Consider the following 21,635-nt stretch of genomic DNA (forward strand, 5'->3'; position numbering starts at 1 on the left):
AATCTCCTTTAACAGTGGAATATCCAGATAAAATGCTGAAACCGACTTCTTCTGAAACTTCTCTGTTCTCTCACGACGTCCTGGATCAATAGAGCCTGAAATGTGGAGGTTTTCAGCTTGAAACAGGCTGACGACGGCGCCTGAGAGCGCTGCGCGACGTCTCGCACCGTGGGAAGTCCTTAAAGCGACAGTATCACCTCAAAATCTCTCATCAGCCATTAAAATTTTCACCGAAAACCAGCTTAATTTTTTGAACCGTGTCCACTTCGATGTGCCTCACAGGTTTAGAAAAAATTTAGATCAAACAAAGCGCCAGTCTCTCAGCAACTTCTCAGACAAAGGAATTCCGACGAGGGGCTGGATGACTCCTCCCACAAGGAGTGCTCACAGGCGAATGACGTCACCGACAGGCGTGGAAAAACTCACGCATGCGCACGAGGGTTCAAGCATGTCTGACGTAAAAACATATGAATGGAATCCATATAGTTTTTGAAAAAAATAAAAAGGACCTATACTTTATTGACAGACCTCGTATATACCCTTTAATATCTAATTCATTCATTCATATATCTAATTCATTAATTTTACAGCCTTTTTAACAGGATGGGGCCTGTTTACAGGAACATTTCCAAATTACAGAATATGAGTAAATTTAAATCGTTCATTCATTTTCTTTTTTAATTGACAATGTATCATGTAAGCATTTGTATTTTCAGTCTATATATATATATATATATATATATATATATATATACAGTAGTGTTCAGAATAATAGTAGTGCTATGTGACTAAAAAGATTAATCCAGGTTTTGAGTATATTTCTTTTTGTTACATGGGAAACAAGGTACCAGTAGATTCAGTAGATTCTCACAAATCCAACAAGACCAAGCATTCATGATATGCACACACTTAAGGCTATGAATTTGGGCTATTAGTAAAAAAAAAAGTAGAAAAGGGGGTGTTCACAATAATAGTAGTGGGGCATTCAGTCAGTGAGTTCGTCAATTTTGTGGAACAAACAGGTGTGAATCAGGTGTCTCCTATTTAAGGATGAAGCCAGCACCTGTTGAACATGCTTTTCTCTTTGAAAGCCTGAGGAAAATGGGACGTTCAAGACATTGTTCAGAAGAACAGCGTAGTTTGATTAAAAAGTTGATTGGAGAGGGGAAAACTTATATGTAGGTCCACAAAATTATAGGCTGTTCATCTACAATGATCTCCAATGCTTTAAAATGGACAAAAAAAAAAAAAAAAAGAGACGCATGGAAGAAAACGGAAAACAAGAATGGCAAAGGCTCACCCATTGATCAGCTCCAGGATGATCAAAGACGGTCTGGAGTTACCTGTAAGTGCTGTGACAGAAGACGCCTGTGTGAAGCTAATTTATTTGCAAGAATCCCCCGCAAAGTCCCTCTATTAAATAAAAGACATGTGCAGAAGAGGTTACAATTTGCCAAAGAACACATCAACTGGCCTAATGAGAAATGGAGGAATATTTTGTGGACTGATGAGAGTAAAATTGTTCTTTTTGGGTCCAAGGGCCACAGACAGTTTGTGAGACGACCCCCAAACTCTGAATTCAAGCCACATTTCACAGTGAAGACAGTGAAGCATGGTGGTGCAAGCATCATGATATGGGCATCAGTTTATCATGGATCAGTTTGGATATGTCAAAATACTTGAAGAGGTCATGTTGCCTTATGCTGAAGAGGACATGCCCTTGAAATGGGTGTTTCAACAAGACAGTGACCCCAAGCACACTAATAAACGAGCAAAATCTTGGTTCCAAACCAATAAAATTACAGCCTCGCAGATGTAAAGAAATCATGAAAAACTGTGGTTATACAACTAAATACTAGTTTTGTGATTCACAGGATTGTTAAAAAAGCAGTTTGAACATAACAGTTTTGACTTTGTAGCATCAACACCAGATGCTACTATTATTGTGAACACCCCCTTTTCTACTTTTTTTACTAACAGCCCAATTTCATAACCTTAAGAGTGTGCATATCATGAATGCTTGATCTTGTTGGATTTGTGAGAATCTACTGAATCTACTGGTATCTTGAATTAATCTTTTTAGTCACATAGCACTACTATTATTCTGAACACTACTGTGTGTATATATATATATATATATATATATATATATATATATATATATATATAGTACCGTTTGCCAAAAAATGTATGGCTGTTGTGGACCTCAGCTTGAATGCCTTGTTGTTAATTAACATTTTAGCGGTTGACTCCAGCCATGTGTGTTGAAGAACCACCAGTTACAGGGTTTAATTAAACTCAACTGGTGAAATGAAAATCTGTTCTCTGTTGGACTTTTAAGGTACAAGGACAGAAAACTGTTTTTATACACTGAAATAACTGAAACTTGAACCCATTTTATAAAGATTACTGTAATTTCTGACATATAAATTTACTACTTTCTCTCAATGTGCATTTATAATTTAAAGTTTAAACACAATTATTAAAAACACTATTTGAGAAAAACTCGTAAATTTAGCTGCAACAAATTATAGTATTTTTTTAAACTTGGTCCAAGCAACAATTTGAGTTGTGATTTTTATTTATGTAATTAGGATTGTAGTATAATTTTAAAGGGATTTTTTTTAGTTGATGAATTTTGCTGCATGTGCTAAATGATGTGTGCTTTTTATGTACTAATTTGTACATTATTATTTCACACTAATGAATGTATTATGTATTCACTTTTTTCATCATGGCTGTGATGAATTAGTTAAATATGCCAATAATTAACACATAAGTGGATAAAATCCTAGATGGATGGCGCTTTAGTTTCATGGAAAAAAGATGGATCCTGTTTAGGTTTCATGGATTCCATCAAACAACACTGAAAAAACTAAAAAGTTCAACATTTGAGATAAAATGCTGCAACAATAACTAAATCAGCACTCAGTGGAGTGTATTTCACAACAGGCCCTTCAGCTACGTTAATGCACATCACAACTTTGAACTGTTTCAAGGAACATAAATAAAACCAGAAACTTTTTTTAATATTTCAGAATCAAATCAAATCAAATCAATTTTATTTATATAGCGCCAAATCACAACAAACAGTTGCCCCAAGGCGCCTTATATTGTAAGGCAAAGCCATACAATAATTACGGAAAAACCCCAACGGTCAAAACGACCCCCTGTGAGCAAGCACTTGGCACCAGTGGGAAGGAAAAACTCCCTTTTAACAGGAAGAAACCTCCAGCAGAACCAGGGAGGGGCAGTCTTCTGCTGGGACTGGTTGGGGCTGAGGGAGAGAACCAGGAAAAAGACATGCTGTGGAGGGCAGCAGAGATCAAAATGCAGAGTGGTGCATACAGAGCAAAAAGAGAAAGAAACACTCAGTGCATCATGGGAACCCCCCAGCAGTCTAAATCTATAGCAGCATAACTAAGGGATGGCTCAGGGTCACCTGATCCAGCCCTAACTATAAGCTTTAGCAAAAAGGAAAGTTTTAAGCCTAATCTTAAAAGTAGAGAGGGTGTCTGTCTCCCTGATCTGAATTGGGAGCTGGTTCCACAGGAGAGGAGCCTGAAAGCTGAAGGCTCTGCCTCCCATTCTACTCTTACAAACCCCAGGAACTACAAGTAAGCCTGCAGTCTGAGAGCGAAGCGCTCTATTGGGGTGATATGGTACTATGAGGTCCCTAAGATAAGATGGGACCTGATTATTCAAAACCTTATAAGTAAGAAGAAGAATTTTAAATTCTATTCTAGAATTAACAGGAAGCCAATGAAGAGAGGCCAATATGGGTGAGATATGCTCTCTCCTTCTAGTCCCTGTCAGCACTCTAGCTACAGCATTTTGAATTAACTGAAGGCTTTTCAGGGAACTTTTAGGACAACCTGATAATAATGAATTACAATAGTCCAGCCTAGAGGAAATAAATGCATGAATTAGTTTTTCAGCATCACTCTGAGACAAGACCTTTCTAATTTTAGAGATATTGCGCGAATGCAAAAAAGCAGTCCTACATATTTGTTTAATATGCACATTGAATGACATATCCTGATCAAAAATGACTCCAAGATTTCTCACAGTATTACTAGAGGTCAGGGTAATGCCATCCAGAGTAAGGATCTGGTTAGACACCATGTTTCTAAGATTTGTGGGGCCAAGTACAATAACTTCAGTTTTATGAGTTTAAAAGCAGGAAATTAGAGGTCATCCATGTCTTTATGTCTGTAAGACAATCCTGCAGTTTAGTTAATTGGTGTGTGTCCTCTGGCTTCATGGATAGATAAAGCTGGGTATCATCTGCGTAACAATGAAAATTTAAGCAATGCTGTCTAATAATACTGCCTAAGGGAAGCATGTATAAAGTGAATAAAATTGGTCCTAGCACAGAACCTTGTGGAACTCCATAATTAACCTTAGTCTGTGAAGAAGATTCCCCATTTACATGAACAAATTGTAATGTATTAGATAAATATGATTCAAACCACCGCAGCGCAGTGCCTTTAATACCTATGGCATGCTCTAATCTCTGTAATAAAATTTTATGGTCAACAGTATCAAAAGCAGCACTGAGGTCTAACAGAACAAGCACAGAGATGAGTCCACTGTCTGAGGCCATAAGAAGATCATTTGTAACCTTCACTAATGCTGTTTCTGTACTATGATGAATTCTAAAACCTGACTGAAACTCTTCAAATAGACCATTCCTCTGCAGATGTTCAGTTAGCTGTTTTACAACTACCCTTTCAAGAATTTTTGAGAGAAAAGGAAGGTTGGAGATTGGCCTATAATTAGCTAAGATAGCTGGGTCAAGTGATGGCTTTTTAAGTAATGATTTAATTACTGCCACCTTAAAAGCCTGTGGTACTTAGCCAACTAATAAAGATAGATTGATCATATTTAAGATCGAAGCATTAATTAATGGTAGGGCTTCCTTGAGCAGCCTGGTAGGAATGGGGTCTAATAGACATGTTGACGGTTTGGAGGAAGTAACTAATGAAAATAACTCAGACAGAACAATTGGAGAGAAAGAGTCTAACCAAATACCGGCATCAATGAAAGCAGCCAAAGATAACGATATGTCTTTGGGATGGTTATGAATAAATTTTTCTCTAATAGTTAAAATTTTATTAGCAAAGAAAGTCATGAAGTCATTACTAGTTAAAGTTAAAGGAATACTCGGCTCAATAGAGCTCTGACTCTTTGTCAGCCTGGCTACAGTGCTGAAAAGAAACCTGGGGTTGTTGTTGTGAAAGTGTAGTGACACGTACCCACAACAGGGGGCACAAATGAACGGACAATAGAAGAAGTCAAATATGAACACTTTACTGTTGTGAATGCCACAACTACACACAGCAGATTTTAGAATGAATACAACGTCAATCAATCAAGGTGTCGTGTGGGCAGGCTCGACGATAGGAGACGTCCGTCTGGAGAAGAACCGGAACCACACAATTTCCTCCACCACCGAACCAGGAGAATACTGGAGCCACCAAGTCCCGAGTTCCCCAGGTGGCCACCGTCTCCGCGTGTCGGATCTGGTACTGCTGGCGAAGAGCAAAAACAGCAAGTTCGTCTTCTACTAGTCAGGTGGGAAAAACACCTCCACCTTAACACCAGAAAACACATTTCGTGAAGAGCCTGAAAAGTACTACTTAGCCGGTTTGGAGTGAGAGGTGAAGACGTCACTCCTCCATTAACCACAAACCCAGCTCCCAGCTGGCAGTAGTAGACAGGAACTCCTGCAACGCTCAGAAAAAGAGAACATGTGTGTACGGCACAGTCAAACGGCTGAGAGGTTACCTCCTTGGTAGGACGATATCTCGGCGACGTGGTGGAGGTGTTGTCCTGCTTTTATCAGGGGTGAGGAGTAGATGATTGGTGACAGCTGTCATAGCCAATGAGTGACAGCTGTCACCCCGGCCTCTCTTGTGGGGCAGCAGCGCCCTCTCGTGCCTGAAGCCCGCACTTCAGGCAGGGTGCCCTCTGGTGGTGGGCCAGCAGTACCTCCTCTTCTGGCGGCCCACACAACAGGACCCCCCCCTCAACGGGCGCCTCCTGGCGCCTGACCAGGCTTGTCCGGGTGGCGACGGTAAAAATCGGCCAGGAGGGCCGGGTCCAGGATGAAGCTCCTCTTCACCCAGGAGCGTTCTTCAGGTCCATACCCCTCCCAGTCCACCAAATACTGGAAACCCCGGCCCATTCTACGGACGTCCAGGAGCAGGCGCACAGTCCAAGCCGGCTCCCCGTCGATGATACGGGCAGGAGGCGGCACCGGGCCGGGTGTACAGAGGGGTGAGGTGTGATGCGGTTTCAGTCTCGACACATGAAATACCGGATGGATCCGCAGTGAGGCCGGGAGTTGGAGCCTCACTGCGTCGGGACTGAGGACCTTGAGGATTTTATAGGGCCCAATGTACCTGTCCTGGAGTTTGGGGGACTCGACCCGGAGGGGGATGTCCCTCGTAGATAGCCACACCTCCTGCCCGTGCTGATATGCGGGGGCCGGGGGCCGTCGACGGTCTGCATGGGTCTTCGCCCTTGTCCGGGCCCTCAACAAGGCCGAACGGGCGGTGCGCCACATCCGACGGCATCTCCGCAGGTGGGCCTGGACCGAGGGCACACCGACCTCTCCCTCCACCACACGAAACAAAGGGGGCTGGTACCCCAGACACACCTCGAATGGGGAGAGGCCGGTGGCAGAGGACACTTGGCTGTTATGCGCATACTCGATCCAGGCCAGGTGTTCACTCCAAGCTGTCGGGTGTGCGGATGTAGTACAGCGCAGGGCCTGGTCCAGCTCTTGGTTAGCCCGTTCAGCCTGTCCGTTGGTCTGTGGGTGATACCCAGACGAGAGGCTCACGGTGGCCCCCAGCTCCCGGCAGAAACTCCTCCAAACCTGCGAGGAAAACTGGGGACCATGATCTGAGACGATGTCTGTTGGTATCCCATGCAGACGTACGACATGGTGGACCAGGAGGTCCGCTGTCTCCTGGGCTGACGGGAGCTTTGGGAGGGCCACGAAGTGGGCCGCCTTGGAGAACCGGTCCACTATCGTGAGGATGGTGGTGTGCCCCCGGGACAGCGGGAGGCCCGTGACGAAATCCAGGCCGATGTCGGACCAGGGGCGATGAGGCACAGGAAGCGGCTGAAGGAATCCCTGTGCCTTTTGGTGGTCCGCCTTGCCCCTGGCACAGGTGGTGCAGGCCTGGATGTATTCCCGGATGTCAGCCTCCAGGGACGCCCACCAGAAGCGCTGCCGGACCACTGCCACGGTCCTTCGCACCCCTGGGTGGCAGGAGAGCTTGGAACCATGACAGAAGTCCAGGACAGCAGCCCTGGCCTCTGGTGGGACGTACAGTTTGTTCTTTGGCCCTGTTCCGGGGTTCGGGCTCTGTGCCAGGGCCTCCCGGACGGTCTTCTCCACGTCCCAGGTAAGGGTGGCCACGATAGCGGACTCCGGTACGATGGGTTCCAGTGGATCCGACAGCTCGGTTTTGACTTCATTTTCATGCACCCAGGACAAGGCATCCGACCTCTGGTTCTTGGTCCCGGGGTGGTAGGTGATCCGGAAGTCAAAACGGCCGAAGAACAGTGACCAGCGGGCTTGCCTGGGGTTCAGCCGCTTGGCGGTCCTGATATACTCCAGGTTCCAGTGGTCAGTAAAAACCGTGAATGGCGCTGACGCTCCCTCCAACAGATGTCTCCACTCCTCAAGAGCCTCTTTCACCGCTAGGAGTTCTCGATTGCCCACGTCATAGTTCCGTTCTGCTGGGGTCAACCTGCGGGAAAAATAGGCACACGGGTGAAGAACCTTATCGTTCTCTCCGCTCTGGGATAGCACGGCTCCTACCCTTGAGTCAGAGGCGTCCACTTCAACCACAAACTGGCGACTGGAATCGGGCTGCACCAAGACGGGTGCAGTCAAGAAGCGCTGTTTCAACTCCCTGAACGCGGCATCGCACCGATCCGACCAGGTGAAAGGGATCTTTGGTGAGGTCAGGGCTGTCAGGGGGCTAACTACCTGACTATAGCCCTTAATGAACCTCCTGTAAAAATTTGCGAAGCCGAGGAACTGTTGCAGCTTCCTCCAGCTCATAGGTTGGGGCCAGTCTCTCACCGCCGCGACCTTGGCTGGATCCGGGGCGACGGAGTTGGAGGAGATGATAAACCCCAGGAAGGACAAAGAGGTGCGGTGAAACTCACACTTCTCGCCCTTCACAAACAGCCGGTTCTCCAACAACCGCTGCAGGACCTGACGTACATGCCGTACATGAGTCTCAGGGTCCGGAGAAAAAATTAGTATATCGTCCAGATATACGAAGACGAATCGGTGCAGGAAGTCCCGCAAGACGTCATTTACCAAAGCTTGGAACGTCGCGGGGGCGTTAGTGAGGCCAAACAGCATGACCAGGTACTCAAAATGACCTAACGGGGTGTTGAATGCCGTCTTCCGCTCGTCTCCCTTCCGGACCCGAACCAGGTGATATGCGTTCCTAAGATCCAGCTTTGTGAATATTTTGGCTCCATGCAGGGGGGTGAACACCGAATCTAACAAAGGCAACGGGTATCGGTTGCGAACCGTGATCTCGTTCAGCCCCCGATAATCAATGCATGGACGAAGACCGCCATCTTTCTTGCCCACAAAAAAGAAACCTGCTCCCATCGGGGAGGTGGAGTTCCGGATCAGCCCGGCAGCTAAGGAGTCCCGGATGTAGGTCTCCATCGATTCGCGCTCAGGTTGTGAGAGGTTATACAGCCTGCTGGACGGGAACTCCACGCCTGGAATCAAATCGATGGCACAATCGTACGTACGGTGCAGGGGAAGGGTGAGTGCCAGATCCTTGCTGAAAATGTCAGCAAGATCGTGGTACTCAACCGGCACTGCCGACAGATTGGGAGGGACTTTGACCTGCTCCTTAGCCTGGGAACCGGGAGGGACCGAGGATCCTAAACACACCCGATGGCAGGTCTCGCTCCACTGAACCACCACCCCGGACGGCCAATCAATCCGGGGATTGTGTTTTAACATCCATGGGAACCCCAGAATCACACGGGAGGTAGAGGGAGTCACAAAAAACTCTATCTCCTCCCGATGATTCCCTGACACCACCAGAGTTACTGGTACTGTCCTGTGTGTGATTAAAGGGAGTAGGGTGCCATCCAGTGCTCGCACCTGCAATGGCGAAGGAAGCGCCACCAGAGGGAGCCCTACCTCCCTGGCCCATCTGCTGTCTAGCAGATTCCCTTCTGACCCTGTGTCTACCAGTGCTGGGGCCTGAAGGGTTAAATCCCCGCTAAGGATTGTAACTGGGAGTCGTGTGGAAATATGTGTGTGTCCCACGTGAATTTCTTGGCCCACCCTAAGCCCAGTTTCTAGGGGCGGGCGTTGGAGTTTAACCGTTCAGGGCAGTCTCTCAATTGATGCTCAATTGAGCCGCAAACAAAGCACGCCCTGCGGGGGAGCCTCCTCTGTCTATTCGGTGGTCTGAATGTGGCCCTGCTCGTGTCCATAGCTTCGTCAGCAGGGGGAGCTGTAGCCACACGGGGCGTAGAGGCCGTGGAGCGTGGGAAGGGCGGACCTTTTTCAGACCCGGAAGGAAGAGGGACGGCGCGTGCCCGGCCACGCCCCTCATCTCATTCCCGACGGCGTTCCTCCAACCGATTGTCTAACCGTATAACGAGGTCGATAAGCCCATCTAATTCCCGCGGTTCGTCCTTGGCCACCAGGTGCTCCTTCAGGACCAACGACAGTCCGTTTACGAAGGCGGCGCGGAGCGCAGCATTATTCCAGCCGGACCTCGCAGCCGCGATGCGGAAGTCGACTGCATAAGCGGCTGCGCTCCGGCGTCCCTGTCTCATTGACAGCAGCACAGTTGAAGCGGTCTCTCCCCTGTTAGGCTGGTCAAACACGGTTTTGAACTCCCTCACAAACCCAGTGTACGTATGAAGGAGCCGTGAATTTTGCTCCCAAAGCACCGTAGCCCAAGCGCGTGCCTCTCCTCGAAGCAGATTAATCACATAAGCTACTTTACTAGCATCAGACGCGTACATGACAGGACGTTGTGCAAAGACGAGCGAACACTGCATAAGAAAGTCTGCGCATGTCTCCACACAACCCCCGTACGGCTATGGGGGGCTTATGTATGCTTCAGGGGATGGTGGGAGGGGTCGTTGAACGACCAGTGGAACATTTATATCCTGCAAAGGGTCGGCAGGAGGAGGAGCTGCAGCAGCGCCCTGAGCGCTCGCTGCCACCTGTGCGGAGAGAGCCTCCACCCTGTGGTTCAGGAGGATGTTTTGCTCGGTCATCTGATCCAACCGAGCAGTAAAGGCGGTGAGGATGTGCTGCAACTCACCAATCACACCTCCTGCAGACGCCTGTGCACCCTGCTCTCCCATTGGCTGTTCAACTGCTGGGTGACGCCCCTCGGAGTCCATGACGCTGGCCGAGATATCCTGTTGTGAAAGTGTAGTGACACGGACCCACAACAGGGGGCGCAAATGAACGGACAATAGAAGAAATCAAATATGAACACTTTACTGTTGTGAATGCCACAACTACACACAGCAGATTTTAGAATGAATACAAAGTCAATCAATCAAGGTGTCGTGTGGGCAGGCTCGATGATAGGAGACGTCCGTCTGGAGAAGAACCGGAACCACACGATTTCCTCTGCCACCGAACCAGGAGAATACTGGAGCCGCCAAGTCCCGAGTTCCCCAGGTGGCCACCGTCTCCGCGTGTCGGATCTGGTACTGCTGGCGAAGAGCAAAAACAGTCAGCAAGTTCGTCTTCTACTAGTCAGGTGGGAAAAACACCTCCACCTTAACACCAGAAAACACAGTTCGTGAAGAGCCTGAAAAGTACTACTTAGCCGGTTTGGAGTGAGAAGTGAAGACGTCACTCCTCCATTAACCACAAACGCAGCTCCCAGCTGGCAGTAGTAGACAGGAACTCCTGCAACACTCAGAAAAAGAGAACATGTGCGTACGGCACAGTCAAACGGCTGAGAGGTTACCTCCTTGGTAGGACGATATCTCGGCGACGTGGTGGAGGTGTCGTCCTGCTTTTATCAGGGGTGAGGAGTAGATGATTGGTGACAGCTGTCATAGCCGATGAGTGACAGCTGTCACCCCGGCCGCTCTTGTGGGGCGGCAGCACCCTCTCGTGCCTGAAGCCCGCACTTCAGGCAGGGCGCCCTCTGGTGGTGGGCCAGCAGTACCTCCTCTTCTGGCGGCCCACACAACAGTTGTTCTTATTTTCTTCAATTAGTGATGAGTAGTAAGATGTCCTAGCTTTACGGAGGGCTTTTTTATAGAGCAACAGACTCTTTTTCCAGGCTAAGTGAAGATCTTCTAAATTAGTGAGACGCCATTTCCTCTCCAACTTACGGGTTATCTGCTTTAAGCTGCGAGTTTGTGAGTTATACCACGGAGTCAGGCACTTCTGATTTAAAGCTCTCTTTTTCAGAGGAGCTACAGCATCCAAAGTTGTCTTCAATGAGGATGTAAAACTATTGACGAGATACTCTATCTCACTTACAGAGTTTATGTAGCTACTCTGCACTGTGTTGGTATATGGCATTAGAGAACATAAAGAAGGAATCATATCCTTAAACCTAGTTACAGCGCTTTCTGAAAGACTTCTAGTGTAATGAAACTTATTCCCCACTGCTGGGTAGTCCATCAGAGTAAATGTAAATGTTATTAAGAAATGATCAGACAGAAAGGAGTTTTCAGGGAATACTGTTAAGTCTTCAATTTCCATACCATAAGTCAGAACAAGATCTAAGATATGATTAAAGTGGTGGGTGGACTCATTTACATTTTGAGCAAAGCCAATTGAGTCTAATAATAGATTAAATGCAGTGTTGAGGCTGTCATTCTCAGCATCTGTGTGGATGTTAAAATCACCCACTATAATTATCTTATCTGAGCTAAGCACTAAGTCAGACAAAAGGTCTGAAAATTCACAGAGAAACTCACAGTAACGACCAGGAGGACGATGGATAATAACAAATAAAACTGTTTTTTGGGCCTTCCAATTTGGATGGACAAGACTAAGAGTCAAGCTTTCAAATGAATTAAAGCTCTGTCTGGGTTTTTGATTAATTAATAAGCTGGAATGGAAGATTGCTGCTAATCCTCCGCCTCGGCCCATGCTACGAGCGTTCTGGCAGTTAGTGTGACTCGGGGGTGTTGACTCATTTAAACTAACATATTCATCCTGCTGTAACCAGGTTTCTGTAAGGCAGAATAAATCAATATGTTGATCAATTATTATATCATTTACTAACAGGGACTTAGAAGAGAGAGACCTAATGTTTAATAGACCACATTTAACTGTTTTAGTCTGTGGTGCAGTTGAAGGTGCTATATTATTTTTTCTTTTTGAATTTTTATGCTTAAATAGATTTTTGCTGGTTATTGGTGGTCTGGGAGCAGGCACCGTCTCTACAGGGATGGGGTAATGAGGGGATGGCAGGGGGAGAGAAGCTGCAGAGAGGTGTGTAAGACTACAACTCTGCTTCCTGGTCCCAACCCTGGATAGTCACGATTTGGAGGATTTAAGAAAATTGGCCAGATTTCTAGAAATGAGAGCTGCTCCATCCAAAGTGGGATGGATGCCGTCTCTCCTAACAAGACCAGGTTTTCCCCAGAAGCTTTGCCAATTATCTATGAAGCCCACCTCATTTTTTGGACACCACTCAGACAGCCAGCAATTCAAGGAGAACATGCGGCTAAACATGTCACTCCTGGTCCGATTGGGGAGGGGCCCAGAGAAAACTACAGAACATACGTAAAAGAGAACTACAGAACATAAAAGTTTATTTGAAATATGTTAATTTGTTAATATTTTTTGGGTCTTTTATTGCAAACTAATTTATAGTCTGCTTGTAACAACGTGGTGTTGAGTTCACTTCTGGTTTTCCTCTGGACGTCATGCACGTCTTAAAATGGTGGAGAGAAATTTACCAGCAGTAGGTGGATGAAAGTAAAATATGGTGTGGTCAGGGATGTACTATATGATAAATGGGCTGCATTTATACAGCACTTTTCCAACTGAATCAGAAGCTCAAAGCACTTTACAGTGATGCCTAGCATTCACACAGACGCACCCACACACTGATGTCGGGGTGCTGCCATATGAGGTGCTCACTACACTGGGAGCAACTTGGTTATTAAGGACAAGGCATGTAAAAATCTGGACCCCAAATATAACATGAACCCATTTTTTTTTCTAGATACATTTCAAGAGTAAACTAAAAAGCACTAACTTATATTTGGAACACCATGGCATGCATAATGTGGTTTATTGGAGCAGTCAGAGAGGAATGTCATAAAATTTAAATGTGTCCGTGTAGAATATAAAGCTATTACTGCAGGCAGAAATCATTTGTTTATGAGGTATGAAAAGGTTCCAGTTTGATTTGTGCAGTAACAGAGAATGTGTCTGTGGTGCAGGGCTTGTACCCGGGTTCAGAGGAAGGCTGGCAGGTGTACAGTACCGCCTCAGATCCCGATGGCAGGTGCATCTGCACGGTGGTCGCTCCGGCACGGAACCTCTGCAAACGAGACCCTCGGAGTCAACAACTACGCCTGCTGACTGAACAGGTGCGTTTGAAACCCTGTATGTTTAAACACTGGACAGCATTGCAGTACAGCGCCGGAACCGCTGCAACAGAAGACTGATTTGACACTTGGCAGGAATGCGTGCACATGCTTATGCGCATGCACACACACACACACACGCGGTGAGGCTTCACTGACAGATGTATCCCTGCTACATGTGTAGCTCTATCCTCTGCAGACATCCTGTCATTCAGCATGTCATAGGAGTTTAAACTCAAAGGGATCGCTGACAGATTCATGGGAGACAATCCCTCTGCACCTTTGCCTCTGAGAATTACAGACTTGTGTTCCTACCTATGCAAGGTTTGATGTTTTTTTGCTATAACCACATTTCTGTCCAACAGACAGATGCTTCCTGACAGTGAAATATAACTGATTTCTAGCAGACTTTGAATTATTGAACACCTCAAACTACAATTTTCTAAAGCATCCACTATTGTCGGGCACGTGCCCCCACTTCTGAGACTTTTATCTCCCCCTGCATTACGACCTTCACTCATTCATCAACTTCTCCAAATCACTTTTTGTTTTCTCAGTGAAGGGCCAATGGCAGCAAATGTTTGTGCAGCACCATCTCAGCTCAGGTCTGTTGTCAAGGACACAGAGATGTACACATCATGTGACAACGAGGCCAAGCTGCTGACAAATAATGTGCATTCTCGTCTGTGTTTGCTGCTGCCCACTGTGGAGCTGAAAATTACATAATTGCACGGCTACGTTTTGGAGAAATGTTAGTGTGCATTATTGATCGCACCTCAGCTGCAGTTAAAGGGTTCATTGTGTGCACAGTCAGTTTTATTTTATTTATTTTGCAGTTAAATCTGTTTGAATTTTTATGTTAACACCCTGATAGAACCATAATTCTGTGTGTAGTTACTTCTGCTGTGAGCTAAATTTAGGCTGAAACATGTTGTTTCACATATCTGTGACATATCTCAGAAGTCCTTTTTTTGTTGCTGTTTTTGGTTATTTTTCTTTTTTAAACAGGCTTTCGTTTGAAGGAAAAGCACAGAAACAAGCATTTTTCGTTTACTTTTACTTTTTGTAATCACCTCACTGTCTATGTCAAATCATGAAAAAATTTTTTGGGCCCCAGCTCTTTGGGCTGATCAAATCTTCAGCGAATGTTTCGTAGTTATATCAACTGTGTGGGGGGGGGGGGGGATCCAAAGTGGCCATTTTACTGTATGTGTTGCATTTGCCTGAAAGTTGTGACAACTTGAATTTTTTTGTTGTTGTTGTTATTTTAAATGTCCCATATCTTTTTAAATATAACATATGGAATCATGAACTTTTCTGCAGCAGGTAACAATGACTCAATATAAACTAATATATCAATGGCTAGTCTTCCCGAAAATTGACCAGGTTTTTTTGCTTGGAGGTGTGGCACTGTATATATATATATATATATATATATATATATAACAATTTCAGTAGGGTTATGCATAAAGGTTTAAAGATTTTAAGAGTTCCAGTTTTCAAGGAATTACAAAGCCAGTAGGACCGACTTTTTCAGCAAAAAAAAAAAAAAACACACACACACAAACACAAACAACAACAACAACAAAAAACCAGTGCATCTGGAAAGTATTCACAGCACTTCACATTTTCCACAGTTTGTTATGGTACAGTCTTTTTGCAAAATGGAGTAAACTAATTTTTTTCCTTCCGAAATTCTACTCACAACACCACATAATGACATGAAATGACATCAATGACATAAATGTTTTTGCAAATTTATTAAAAAATAAAAACATAAGAAATCACATGTACGCAAGTATTCACACCCGTTGTTCAGTATTTTTTGATGTACCTTTGACAGCAATTACAGCTTCAAGTTTTCTTGAATATGGTGCAACAAGCTTGGTGCACCTGTCTTTGGGCAGTTGTGTCCATTCCTCTTTTCCGCACCTCTCAAGCTCCATCAGGTTGGAAGGGGAGCGTTTTCAGATCTCTCCAGAGATGTTCAATCAGATTCAGGTCTGGGCTCTGGCTGGGCCACTCAAGGATATTCACAGAGTTGTCCTGAAGCCACTCCTTTGATATCTTGGCTGTGTGTTCAGGGTCATTGTCCTACTGAACCGTTGCCCAGTCTGAGGTCAAGAGCGCTCTGGAGCAGGTTTTTATCCAGGATGTATCTGTACATTGCTGCATTCATCTTTCTCTCAATCCTGGCTAGTCTCCTAGTTCCTGAAGGTGAAAAACATCCCCACAGCATGATGCTGGCACCACAATGTTTCACTGTAGGGATGGTGCTAAAGAGTTCAATCTTTATCTCATCTGACCAGAGAATTTTGTTTCTCATGGTCTGAGAGTCCTTCAGGTGCCTTTTGGCAAACTCCAGGTGGGCTGCCATGTGCCTTTTACTAAGGAGGTGGAGGCCATGCTACCATACAGGCCTGATTGGTGGATTGCTCCAGAGATGGTTGTCCTTCTGGAAGGTTCTCCTCTCTCCTCAGAGGAATGCTGGAGCTCTGACAGAGTAACCATCTGGTTCTTGGTCACCTCTCTGACTAAGGCCCTTCTCCCCCAATTGCTCAGTTTAGATGGGCGGCCAGCTCTAAGAAGAGTCCTGGTGGATCCAATCTTCTTCTATTTATGGATGATGGAGGCCACTGTGCTCACTGGGACCTTCAAAGCAGCAGAAATGTTTCTGTAGCCTTCCCCAGATTGTGCCTCCAGACAATCCTGTTTCAGAGGTCTACAGACAATTCCTTTGACTTCATGCTTGGTTTGTGCTCTGACATACACTGTCAACTGTGGGACCTTATATGTAGACAGGTGTGTGCCTTCCCAAATCATGTCCAATCAACTGAATTTACTCCAGGTGGACTCCAATTAAGCTGTAGAAACATCTCAAGGATGATCAGTGGAAACAGGATGCACCTGAGCTCAATTTTTGAGCTTCATGGCAAAGGCCGTGAATACTTTTATGATTTCTTAGTTTTTATTTTTAATAAATTTGCAAAAATCTAAAAAGAAAAAACTTTTTTTGCATTTTCATTATGTGGTATTGTGTGTAGAATATTGAGGAATAAAATTAATTTCATCCATTTTGGAATAAGGCTGTAACATAACAAAATGTGAAAAAAGTGAAGCACTGTGAATACTTTTTGGATGCACCGTATCTCATACGTCTTTAAATGTAATTTCTCACAAAACCATTGATGTTGTAATCAAATCTATACATAATTTTTTACCTACTGCTGAAAAAAATTGTTGTTCTTTGTGCTATATTCACAAAGATATGAGGCATTGAAAATAACCAAAAATCAAGCAGCTGCAATTTCTCAGCAAAATGAGTCATATTTTCTATCATATCTTGTAACCTATTTTGAGCACAATGCTGAAACTTTGGATTTATCCAACAGAACATTTTCTTAAATGTTTAATCTAAATCTGAGACTGAAGAGCATGAGTCATTTGTTGATTTGATATGGAATGATCATTGGAGTGTTTTTGGCTCTAACATTTAATAATTGTTTTTTAGACACCAAGTACCTTATATTATCTCGCTTAAAAGATGTATAATATAAACACTTTAGTGGAGTTTGTGTTGCAGTGAATCTAAAGTAACGTATTGATTCTCCATTGCTCAGAGTGTTTCAGCATTTGTTAGTATGCATAGTGTTAACAACAAAAAAAAAACATAATTTGTTCAGTGTTCAAGCATCACAAAATAACAATCTAAGTGTTTATTGATCTCCAGGGTAGAATTTGCATGTAACAGCAGGACAAGTGTGATACAGAAGCACAACACAAATTACAACACAGATGATGCAGTAATATGGGGATTATAACTTTTCATCTCACGTGGATCATGCACAGAAACAAAGGACGAAAAGTGGACAGATTTGTTTCATTCCAGCTGAAGCAAACAGCAGCTGTTTGCAGGAGCCCAGTGATGTCATAATGGGAAGTGGAAGCTACACTTTGGCTTCAGGATTGCAACTCAAGAGGAACTGGGCTTTTAAAATGGGTAAGAATGTTTTTCAAACCTTTGTGACTGACACTAAACAATATGCTTACTGTCACTATATCCAGAATGGAATAAGAAGAGGTAACATTAGTTCAGATGTTTGAAAGAAGGCCAAAGTGCCTCTTGTTGCGACGCCAGCATTTCCAGTTAACATTATGGGCTGTATTTTTGACAACACATGCAAAAATGACTTCCTCAGACGATGCAAACCCATCTGCACAAAACTGACTGTCTATCTATCTATCTATCTATCTATCTATCTATCTATCTATCTATCTATCTATCTATCTATCTATCTATCTATCTATCTATCTATCTATCTATCTATCTATCTATCTATCTATCTATCTATCTATCTATCTATCTATCTATCTATCTATCTATCTATCTATCTATCTATCTATCTATCTATCTATCTATCTATCTATCTATCTATCTGTCACACTACTGATATAATACAGCAAACTGATATAACAGAAATATGCAGGAATCTCGATAATCTGGCACTGTTATTTTGACATATTCCACTTTTGTTTTGGGGATCATCAGCTGGCTGCATATCCAGGAATGACTCCACTCTTGCAGACTTTAACTGAGCTAAATATTGAAGTTGTGCATCGTTGTCCAGTTGACCGAAGTAACTGCAGCCTATCCAAAAGTTGCTTTTTGTGCACGTCTGCTTGATTATGCAAATGTGCTCATGTCAGGACAGTGTTTTTCTGCAGCAACTTCAGGTGCACATGCAACGGCTGACTTTACTTCCAACCTGCATTATTTGAAAGCAACATTTATCAAGCCATTTTGCAGCCGGAAAGTAACTCCCTCGTTACTTAGTTGAAACTTGAAGGCAAATAATGAACTCACATGTGCACGTTTTAATGCAAGTTTAATTAAGTCCACATCATGTGAGCTCTGTGCACCCAGTGAAGCTACAGTACATAATTAAAGGGTTTTAGTAAGTACAGCACCATCTTCTGGTGGGTGGGCTGAAGTAAAAGTTTTCTTTTTGCAGAAACAAGGGCATGCATACACAGACACAGACACACACACACACACACACACACACACGTCTGACTGTGTCAGGCGTGGGTAATAATAGATCCTCTCAGTCTTCTCTCCTTTACACTTTTCCTGTTGAGTCTTATGAGTTTATGAATCTTAATTAACGCAGCGTGTCTCTGGAAGTAAGACCAGCTCCTGCTGTGTGGATGTTTGTGTGTTTGCATTAGTCAATCAATCAATCAATCAATTTTATTTATATAGCGCCAAATCACAACAAACAGTTGCCCCAAGGCGCTTTATATTGTAAGGCAAGGCCATACAATAATTACGTAAAAACCCCAATGGTCAAAACGACCCCCTGTGTGCAAGCACTTGGCGACAGTGGGAAGGAAAAACTCCCTTTTAACAGGAAGAAACCTCCAGCAGAACCAGGCTCAGGGAGGGGCAGTCTTCTGCTGGGACTGGTTGGGGCTGAGGGAGAGAACCAGGAAAAAGACATGCTGTGGAGGGGAGCAGAGATCAATCACTAATGATTAAATGCAGAGTGGTGCATACAGAGCAAAAAGAGAAAGAAACACTCAGTGCATTATGGGAACCCCCCAGCAGTCTAAGTCTATAGCAGCATAACTAAGGGATGGTTCAAGGTCACCTGATCCAGCCCTAACTATAAGCTTTAGCAAAAAGGAAAGTTTTAAGTCTGATCTTAAAAGTAGAGAGGGTGTCTGTCTCCCTGATCCAAATTGGGAGCTGGTTCCACAGGAGAGGAGCCTGAAAGCTGAAGGCTCTGCCTCCCATTCTACTCTTACAAACCCTAGGAACTACAAGTAAGCCTGCAGTCTGAGAGCGAAGCGCTCTATTGGGGTGATATGGTACTATGAGGTCCCTAAGATAAGATGGGACCTGATTATTCAAAACCTTATAAGTAAGAAGAAAAATTTTAAATTCTATTCTAGAATTAACAGGAAGCCAATGAAGAGAGGCCAATATGGGTGAGATGCTCTCTCCTTCTAGTCCCCGTTAGTACTCTAGCTGCAGCATTTTGAATGAACTGAAGGCTTTTCAGGGAACTTTTAGGACAACCTGATAATAATGAATTACAATAGTCCAGCCTAGAGGAAATAAATGCATGAATTAGTTTTTCAGCATCACTCTGAGACAAGACCTTTCTAATTTTAGAGATATTGCGTAAATGCAAAAAAGCAGTCCTACATATTTGTTTAATATGCGCTTTGAATGACATATCCTGATCAAAAATGACTCCAAGATTTCTCACAGTATTACTAGAGGTCAGGGTAATGCCATCCAGAGTAAGGATCTGGTTAGACACCATGTTTCTAAGATTTGTGGGGCCAAGTACAATAACTTCAGTTTTATCTGAGTTTAAAAGCAGGAAATTAGAGGTCATCCATGTCTTTATGTCTGTAAGACAATCCTGCAGTTTAGCTAATTGGTGTGTGTCCTCTGGCTTCATGGATAGATAAAGCTGGGTATCATCTGCGTAACAATGAAAATTTAAGCAATGCTGTCTAATAATACTGCCTAAGGGAAGCATGTATAAAGTGAATAAAATTGGTCCTAGCACAGAACCTTGTGGAACTCCATAATTAACCTTAGTCTGTGAAGAAGATTCCCCATTTACATGAACAAATTGTAATCTATTAGATAAATATGATTCAAACCACCACAGCGCAGTGCCTTTAATACCTATGGCATGCTCTAATCTCTGTAATAACATTTTATGGTCAACAGTATCAAAAGCAGCACTGAGGTCTAACAGAACAAGCACAGAGATGAGTCCACTGTCTGAGGCCATAAGAAGATCATTTGTAACCTTCACTAATGCTGTTTCTGTACTATGATGAATTCTAAAACCTGACTGAAACTCTTCAAATAAACCATTCCTCTGCAGATGATCAGTTAGCTGTTTTACAACTACCCTTTCAAGAATTTTTGAGAGAAAAGGAAGGTTGGAGATTGGCCTATAATTAGCTAAGATAGCTGGGTCAAGTGATGGCTTTTTAAGTAATGGTTTAATTACTGCCACCTTAAAAGCCTGTGGTACATAGCCAACTAATAAAGATAGATTGATCATATTTAAGATCGAAGCATTAAATAATGGTAGGGCTTCCTTGAGCAGCCTGGTAGGAATGGGGTCTAATAGACATGTTGATGGTTTGGATGAAGTAACTAATGAAAATAACTCAGACAGAACAATCGGAGAGAAAGAGTCTAACCAAATACCGGCATCACTGAAAGCAGCCAAAGATACCGATACGTCTTTGGGATGGTTATGAATAATTTTTTCTCTAATAGTTCAAATTTTATTAGCAAAGAATGTCATGAAGTCATTACTAGTTAAAGTTAAAGGAATACTCGGCTCAATAGAGCTCTGACTCTTTGTCAGCCTGGCTACAGTGCTGAAAAGAAACCTGGGGTTGTTCTTATTTTCTTCAATTAGTGATGAGTAGTAAGATGTCCTAGCTTTACGGAGGGCTTTTTTATAGAGCAACAGACTCTTTTTCCAGGCTAAGTGAAGATCTTCTAAATTAGTGAGACGCCATTTCCTCTCCAACTTACGGGTTATCTGCTTTAAGCTGCGAGTTTGTGAGTTATACCACGGAGTCAGGCACTTCTGATTTAAAGCTCTCTTTTTCAGAGGAGCTACAGCATCTAAAGTTGTCTTCAATGAGGATGTAAAACTATTGACGAGATACTCTATCTCACTTACAGAGTTTAGGTAGCTACTCTGCACTGTGTTGGTATATGGCATTAGAGAACATAAAGAAGGAATCATATCCTTAAACCTAGTTACAGCGCTTTCTGAAAGACTTCTAGTGTAATGAAACTTATTCCCCACTGCTGGGTAGTCCATCAGAGTAAATGTAAATGTTATTAAGAAATGATCAGACAGAAGGGAGTTTTCAGGGAATACTGTTAAGTCTTCAATTTCCATACCATAAGTCAGAACAAGATCTAAGATATGATTAAAGTGGTGGGTGGACTCATTTACATTTTGAGCAAAGCCAACTGA

General features: G+C 43.8%; 1 protein-coding gene across 1 annotated transcript in view; it reads left to right on the top strand.

The window, feature by feature from the left end:
- Nucleotides 1-21,635, top strand: part of LOC117526206 (noelin-2-like) — a 101,683-nt gene that overhangs the window by 15,289 nt on the left and 64,759 nt on the right. Inside the window, 1 exon segment of the mRNA XM_034188254.1 lies at nucleotides 13,456-13,605. Coding sequence (XP_034044145.1) covers nucleotides 13,456-13,605 — 150 coding nt within the window.

This window comes from Thalassophryne amazonica, chromosome 15 (genome assembly GCF_902500255.1).
Source record: "Thalassophryne amazonica chromosome 15, fThaAma1.1, whole genome shotgun sequence".
Taxonomy (NCBI): domain Eukaryota; kingdom Metazoa; phylum Chordata; class Actinopteri; order Batrachoidiformes; family Batrachoididae; genus Thalassophryne; species Thalassophryne amazonica.